At 42.5% G+C, this 8,819-nt stretch overlaps 1 protein-coding gene across 1 annotated transcript in view; it reads left to right on the forward strand.

Annotated features, from left to right (window-relative positions):
• LOC144791673 (maestro heat-like repeat-containing protein family member 2A) overlaps window positions 1-7,226 on the forward strand; it is a 77,369-nt gene extending 70,143 nt beyond the window's left edge. The window contains exons 9-11 of the mRNA XM_078666414.1: window positions 3,298-3,381; window positions 4,041-4,112; window positions 6,764-7,226. Of these exons, the coding sequence (XP_078522540.1) occupies window positions 3,298-3,381; window positions 4,041-4,106 (150 nt within the window). The 3' untranslated portion in view covers window positions 4,107-4,112; window positions 6,764-7,226. The remainder of the gene's footprint in view (window positions 1-3,297; window positions 3,382-4,040; window positions 4,113-6,763) is intronic.
• Window positions 7,227-8,819: the final 1,593 nt, after the last annotated feature.

Consider the following 8,819-nt stretch of genomic DNA (forward strand, 5'->3'; position numbering starts at 1 on the left):
TGTCTCACATAAAAACTTAATTCTGTGGCCAATCTGACATATTAAAAGCAATGTGTTTAGGAAACTACCAAGTTAATTGTTTGGCTATTTCCACTTAAAGTGGGGTCAACATGTTTCTGCCCTTGATGTGTGATTTACTGGGCATTCGTCAGGACCATGGGGAGTGTACCTCAGCGGTATGGGCACGCTAAGGCCCACCCTGACCAGAGGACATGAAAGTTAAAAATCAGTGTAAAAAAAGGTGCAAAATGAACAAACCAACAAGTTGTGGGAAAATTACCTCATAATCAGAGGAACCTGTATAGTTTGAAAAATAAAAGATCCACACCCCATAGGTCTCGGGTGGGGGGTGTAGGTGAAAATGGCACACCGCCCGCAACACCTGGCACCCGTTCGATACCTGCATGTAGCCTCTAACCGGACCACTTCCAATAAGTTCAGGCACAGGAGCAGGGGTAAGGACTTTGATATCCCTGAGTCTCAAGCAACAGGAGGCAAGCCACAAGCACCTGGAGATCACTTGGCGGTAAGGCAGAGTCAAGCTCTCCTTCAGCAGAGTCCGAGAGCAGCAGACAGCAGGGTAATGCAAGATAGAAGCAGGCCTTTCAAGCTTGCAGTCTAAAAATGAGTCATTTGAGCACCACAACAGTCCTTCTGATAGATTCAGTTCAAGATCTAGAAGTGTCTGATTTTCGGGGTGGGGGTCAAAGACCCAGTACCTCTACCCAAAAGTCCCTTTGATGTGAGGGTGTGACTTCAAAGCAGCCCTCTGAAGTGCATAGGTTCTCCTTTCAACTCAGTCCTGTCCATCAGGGATATTCTGTCCTTTTTGTGAGGCAGGACACTGACTATTCAAGTGACATGTTAGACCCTCCCTTCCACCCCGCCCAAGCAAGGCCATCAGAATGCAGATATATTTAGATGGGTACTCAGATCCATCTATCCTTTATATGTTGTGGCGGTCTTGCGGGAATGCACAAAGTGTAGCTGTCACCCTCCCCAGACGTACATTAGAGACGGGCTGTCCCGCACAAAAAGCAGTACGTGCAATGTCTACTTTCTAATAGTGCTGTATATATATAGAGCCTAAAAAGAGCCCGTTTGACTAGGGCCTGTGCAATGAGTCTTGCATGAGACGTAGTATTGTGACCGAACTCAACCCTAAAGTACCCAACTTTTCCCCCAACAACCCTCTAATCAACACTAGGAACAACATACAATACAACATAGTACTCTATCAAAATAAAGTAATCACCATAGTCTTGTGTAGCAGGGAGTGATTTGCCCCAAGAAAGCCCCTCTTTACAGATGCAATGTGTCTCTTCTTTGTCAGCGAATGAGAATAAACTTGTAGCTCTTCATGGAAGAAATGAAGGAAAGGGACCAAACTCCTCCTCTATACCACTGAATAACATCTCATCATCCACTGGTAGCGTCCCCTCCCCCATGATCACAAGAGCTCTCTGAGGAGGATGCCCTATGTCTGTCCTCCAGTTGTGACCACAGTTGGCCTCCTATCAGTCTGCTGAGTTTCCTCCTAGAGTGGGATGGTTGACCCCCTTCGGCCTCCCAAATTGTCATTGGCTCCTTAGTTGATATGGGCAGTATTTCCTCTCCGCCGCTCAGTCCCAGAGCTCTTCCGGACTCTTAAACGAAATGGTTCTCCACTGATACATTAATTTCAGTTTGGCAGGGTACATCAGCATATATTGAATGTCCTTAGCCCTGACTTTTCACTTAACCTCTAAGAAAGATGTAAGAAGGAGCTGCACTTTACCTGCGTAATCGGGGGAGAGCGTAACCATAGAGTCGGTGCAATGGACGTTGTTGTGCCTGCCGCAGGATATAGTCTGTCCATAAGGTACAGTATACGGATGGTAATGCCTCTAGGCGGTCTCCCTGGCTGTGGCCTTATGGCCAGTGCCCTGTGTGCCCTTTCCAGAATGAAGTAGGAGGATAGCTCACAATCCATGATGCAGGTTCTGAAGTATTCTGTGGGGAATTTCTCTCATGTTGCCCACCCCCTCTTTTCTACTCTGGGCCACCAAATTAGCTGGGCTGTCACAAGCCCATGGGGGTGATTAAAATGAAAGGTGGTCCCTACCACTCCCCTCCCATGTGGCTGTATCCTCTCCCTTGCGAGTCAAGAGTCAATGCAGAGGTAGAGGTAAGTCGCTGCAGTGAGATTGCAACTCCAGGTTGAGTCTGTTGGCGGCATGTCCATCTTCCGGCAGGTCGTTGTTTGCCTAATAAGTTTCTCTCATTCCCGACTCCCTACTTGGGCTTAGGTTGGCCAAAGAGGACAAGTGTAGCGGGCACCACATGGATGTTTGTATCCAAGAAAAGGTTGCCCCATAGTTGGCTCAACCAGGCTGCAGTTTCAGTCCTAGCCATGTGTGGTGACCAGTCCATCTCCTCCACTCTAAGGTGCCCGTTACATTGTTACGGGCCACCACCTGGAAGTGAAAGCAGCAATGTGCCACACCTCAGCCACGCGCCTGTCTTCTCTCCCTCTCACGCTCCAGGAGTCGATGCAGAGAGCGTTTGCCACTGTGGGTTCACAGCTCCAGTGGTGTTTCCTCTGGCAGGCCCATCTACAGGTAGGCCGTATGCACACCCAGGCCGTCGATCGCAGAAATTGGCCCTCTCATCCAGGGCTCCCTGGATAGGTTTGGGTGGGACAAAGGGGGTGATTATAGGGCCACTGCACTGGTGCCTGCAACTGAAAATAGGTCACCTAAGGTTCGGATTCAGCAAGGTTCTAGAAGCTGGCATGTAGCTTGCTCAAAATGCGGCTACCATCTTAGGCTGCTTAGCCATGCCCCCCAGTAATTTCTTTCTTGGTTTCTTTACAATGTAGTGGAGGTGAGTGATCTGTCAATGGTAGGCAAGCCCTTTGGGAGCCAGGATGGTATTTATCAGATAAGGTAGAAACTGGATTGTTTAGAAAGAGCCATACAAGATTTCTTAGGTAAAGAGCAGAGTGAGCACTTATGGTAGCAGCACACGTATACACTGCCAAATCACTATTGTTCACTGTTACTGCATCTTTGATCCATTACTCACAAAAGCAATATTTCACTCACACATATGTTCTGCTTTTATGTGATGAGTACAAGGTGCTAAGGATGTGAAATGCCAAAATAGGAGTGAACATAGTATGCTGTTTCTTGTACATATGTTTTTTATTTGCTTGAGGTGTGCAGCCTTTCATGACTTTCATCTTCAAGACTCATGACAGTCTACATTTGTTTACAACGGTCTTGGTAATGCTGATCTTTTTTATTATATTTTCAGGATCCAGACAATCTGCTTGAAGAAGTACCACCACCAGAATACAGGGATGACTTCCACATCCCCAACTTTTCACCTGAGAAACATGTGAGTTTTCTTTAAAATACAATCCCATCATGTTCATGTGCCTTCTCTCTCAAATTATGTTTCTTCCATACCATCTTCACAAACAAAGTACATCCACATGATATCACACGAATAACTTCCCATGGAAACTATATTCCATTCTCAGAAACACAAGGAATTCTTTACGTTATTAACAAGGAGTGAATGGTGTAGCAACTCAATCCGTCTCTCATCCACTGGTACCCTTAGAGAGCTAGAGCTGATTTCTTAACTTCAAAGCTGGTTTTAGTGCACAGTGTAAATGTACAGAGGTGGAATTTATCTCCTGAAGGAAAAAGAGATTATTTAAAACAATTACCCTTCTGACTACTAGTCTAACCTCTTCTGCGAAACAAAATACACTGGGGTTGATCCAATTTGTGGGCGAGCAAGGATCTATGGGCTAAAAATTCCCTTTCACAATAGGAGCAAATTTAGCTTTTTCTATCCTCACTTCTAGACTAGACAAAGAATTTGGCTGGCCTTGGCTTTAATCAATGGAGAAAAAAGCTCCTATTCCTTGGGGTCAACCATTTACTGGCAATGCCCACAATTTGCGTTTTTTGCGAAAAATAAGTCAACTGTTATACATGTTGTCATGTCTAAATAGCCTTCTTGTTTCCATTCTCTCAATCTACCAGCTTGAGGACATGATCAAAATGATGAAAAGCACTCTCAGGTTGTGCGAGTTCATACTTTCTAAGTAGGGTGAGGTAAGATTTTGATGCTTTTTTCCTGTCAATGTGAGTGAAAGTGTGAGTACTATCAGACTAAAAGGATCACACAACAAACCATCACTTATCGATGGGGGTCACTGGAATGTAATGTAAATGTAGGGTGGATTTGTAGAGAGCTGCTTGTCACCCGTGAGGGTCTCCAGGCACTTCTTCCATACAATAATGGTTTTTCTATACTTGCCAAACAATCCACCCTATGCTACATAGTTTACAATTTTTTTTACAAATAAATGTTTTGCTAGTTTAGAAGAATCAAAAATTATACATGGTGTTGCTCTGTGGCAAAGGTTAACTACTCACCTGAATTTATCACCCATGTGTTATACTGGTACTAGAGAGGCAAAACATTTTGTGAGAACAGCATTAATATTTGATAAAACAGCAAAATAGTATTGTCACAGAATGTACTACATTATGCTGCATAATTTGCACTGTGTTCCATAATTTGGCCTTCCTATGTGTCTCATGAATAACAATATTGTGGGACACTAATTCATTGATAAAAAAAATCAAGAGACAAAATATCAAAAGGTAAGTATGTAAAGATTTTCTGTACCTAATTCAACATATGTGTACTAAAATACATATACATATATCTTTATTTATTTGGAGTTAAGAATGGCAAATGTATATGTCCCTTTGTGCATTTACCCTTTAATATTTTGTCCCTCGATATTTTGTCCACAGTATTACTGTGCCACGATATTCTTGTACTAGACGTTCAAGAGTACAATCGGCCCTTCTTAGTCTCATAATTCCAGAACCACTTATAATATATGGCCTTTGGTTACTGTTTTAAATTACGTTACAGTTATGAGGGTTGAAAAGGAACGAAATACATAGGTTTTCAAGAGCCTAGGGAAATATGTAACCAACAATGGAACTAGCGAGACTGAGCGATCACATCCCATTGGTGCTGGAGGAGAGATTTCAGGGTAGGGTTGTCCAAAGCACTCATCATCATAAAAGAAACACCTCTATTTTGGGGAAGATTGGGTGTAAAACCTTTTAGAAGAGAACTACTTTACCAATTCAAAGATTCATCATGTGAGAATAGAGCCATCAAGAGCTTGGCTGTAATTCCGCTATGGATGCTTTGTGATTGCACAGAAGAGCAAAATAATTCCGCAAATGTGGTACAGATGCAAAGGGGGGGGGGCCCATGAGTAAGCATCGTTATCTGCCCCCTTGAGTCCGCCCAACACTGTCATGGAAACATGGACCGTGTGACCTCTAGTTGGCAGTCACGACCGCCCAATTATGATGCAACCACACATGGTGCGGTCACATACTTACATTTCCCTATGGGAGCATGTGTTGTGGCTATAAATCAGCTGTAGCACAAGCTCCCATAGAGAAATGGGAGGCTGTGTTCCTCCCTGCACCACGTGGCAGGCACCTCAAGGTGCCTGCCACACAGTGCTGGGATCAACGTGCCCCATTGGACCCCAACCGGAGGCCGCAACAGAAGGGGCCCTGCTAGAGGCCCCCAAACACGCTTTCCAACAGGCTTTCCATGTCGGATGTCGGCATGGAATGTCTGCCCCGGAAACCGTGCATCATAATTAAGTCTCACGATTTTATGGTATTTATTATTTGAACATTTCCGTCTGTATTTGTCCATATTTATTTTTTGGCCAGCTTATTGGTATTTATCCATATTTAATTTGTGTTGTTTAAATAGATGAGGTGATAACTCGTGTATTTCTGGATTTATTTAACAGATAAATGTGGACTCATACTTAAATGCCTGTCAGGTTTTAGCACATTACACAGTAAAAAATATAAACATAATAAACCCACATTAAAGAAATAGTGTAATAACACATATACATGTTGAGATATGCAGTAATTTAAGGACATATCATTGAGTTTTGTAGCTCCCCTTGCTGTCATTATGTACAGCTACTGGCCTGAAAGTGATTAATCTCAGCATGATGAATCACTCAAAAGAAGCTAAATTATCTGTATTTTTCCACTTTCAAAAATAAATACAGACAGGGGAGACAGTGTTTTCTGTCTGTGTTTATCTGTGAAAATCAGACAAAGCGGAAATCAGGGAACCCTAATCATAATATGACGGTATAAAAATGCGTCCATATGAATTACGGGCCAGACTCCGACAGGCCGACGGCTCCTTGAGCCTGTTGGAAGCCAGCTGGAATGACTGGCCAGTTTCATTTACGACAACCAAAATTGTAGTTAGGGTGTCAATAGTGAAACCAACCATCTCGGTCGGAAAGCTTCCATTTCGACCGAGATCGTAATCGACCCCTAGGACTGACATTTATCTGGCCTGTTTCACATTGTTAAAAATAATCTGTATGATTCCAAAACAACAGGGTGTGACACTGGAGAAGACAAGAGGCACCTGCTGGAGTACAATATTGTATGGCAGCACATTTTTATAAACTGCCTTACCTCTTGTCGTGTTTGAAGAGTCACAATCTCTTCAGTGCTGACTCCCCAGTCACCTTGGTTAACGTTATTCAAATTCTTTGCAAGCCAAAGTTGAACACAGAGCAAAATATATTTTATGAGCTCCTGGTGCCTCCATTGCTTTCTGGACTGTGAGGATGGGCAATTGCCTACTTGACCTATCTGACCTTGTACTTTTCAACTTTCAGGTTTCAGCCTACTTACCATTTCTTTGGCCTTTGATTCGACCACAGCGACTGATACCACTGACAAAATGTATTGAGGATCCCTAACCATCTCCCTTTCTCATAAACATTCATTGCTGAAACACAATATCCCACCAGAGGACATCCAGAGAACCATTAGAAATCATTGAACAGTAAAGCTACACCAGCCATAGAGAAACATGAAGATTTGACTTTTGTGATTTGGCGAAGGACGCCAACCGCATCTCAGGAGTATGGCTGAGGATCACTTCGAATGATAACAAAGTACTACTTCCCCTGGTCTGGTGCTCCTACATCAAATCATTCACCAATATCATCCATGACATGTTAGTTCATAATAACTTGAGCAATATTAAGCAGTTGTTCAATAGTCACTGTACAGCTATGGTGAATTTTAAATTGCTTACTATTTGTAATGTAAATCTTACTGTTTAACATGTTTGTATTGAAAATGCTCTTGTGCAAACTCTCAGAATGTGAACATTGTACATTATTTTATGTAATTTAATTTAATGTAAGGGCCCTTGGCAGTAAATAGAAATGTTTTAAAAATTAAATCACTCTTGTCTTTAATGATGACTCTCATATATTCTTGGCTACATGACTGGCATAATCCTTCAAGACAGAGTTTCAAAACTAAGTATTTGTGGGGCATGTTGCATCACAATGCGTCACTCTTGAAAAATCACTCTCAGCAATGTTTTTCTATGCAGAATTTAGGATTTGGATGGAACATGCTTCTTCAATCACATTCAAAAGTTTGAAACACAGAGACCCACTGGTCTTTGTCTATTAGTTCGCTTGGCTCAGATCTGTGCAAGGGAAGCAATATGAAAAAAAAACAATTCTGTTCATTAGACTAATTTGTAGGCCTGGGCGGTAAACTCTGCTACTCTTGAGGAGTTTGTGGACTTTTTCTAACTCTGCATTCCGCATGGACCGCAGAGCTTCTAAAAACTCAGCATATTGGTGTGCAGCAGATTCTTTCCTCTCTCATGGCTCACCAATATTGAGTTAGCAAGAGCGAGCTAGGAAAATCCAATGCTAGACTATCTCCCGGCGAGATTTCTCATTGCGAGGGGTCGCGGTAGGTCATTACTGCTCATGTTGAGAAACCTGCCACTTGTATTGAGGAAGCTGCCACTCGAGTAGAACATCTCAAGTGGCAGAAGGAAGCTGCACCCTTTTGAGCTAAAAATCAGCAGTGCAACTTACCTCACTCCATCGCTTGCGGAACTCTGTGGAGAGTTTTTTGGCCACTCCGCAAACTCTGGCCAGGCCTACTACTTTGTCCCTTGTTTACGAAAACTCTTATGCCAGCCATTAAGAATCTAGGAAACTGCATTTACACAAACCACTATAAAAATAAATTCCATGTTGATCACATTTAGGAATCTTCTTTGGCTATTTTCAACGATCATCGTAATTTGGGGTGTTCAATGGACAAACAGAATCTTACTGTTTAAACATACATCTTTCTTAAAGAAATACATAAAGGACAAAATTAAAAAAAGTGAATCTGTGCACAAGCCCCTAACTTGCATGAGAACTTTACCCCAAATAATTTTTTCTACTCCTGACTCATTCTAAGAAGGAAGATATATACTTCAGGGTCACATGACTTCTATGTCACAGGTCAGAGACGAGATAATTAGAAAACAAACCCCTGCCACTGTGTGTCTCAAAATGTCCTTTGTGAGAGATAATTTGCTTGTTGTTTAGCAAAAGTGGGAGGGATGGGATCAGATAAGCAGGATGAGGTGTGGTGCTTTTTATGGAAGGCTTAATACTGCAATCTCTGGAGGGATTTCTTTCCTCATGATGCCCCTTATTACTTCGTCTTTACTTGATACATGAAAACTCATGTCATATGGTATAGTGCCTCACTAAAGGCCTTTACTAACTGACTCTTGGGGTACAAGTCTTGAAGGCCTAAGGAGATTTGATTGTGTGAAAATTGTCATAACAATATGATAGTGCTACTTTTATTCACTTAATCTCCCTGTGCCTTAAAAAATTAATGTGTCCCTCTGTAATG

This window comes from Lissotriton helveticus, chromosome 11, assembly GCF_964261635.1.
Source record: "Lissotriton helveticus chromosome 11, aLisHel1.1, whole genome shotgun sequence".
In the NCBI taxonomy this organism is placed as follows: domain Eukaryota; kingdom Metazoa; phylum Chordata; class Amphibia; order Caudata; family Salamandridae; genus Lissotriton; species Lissotriton helveticus.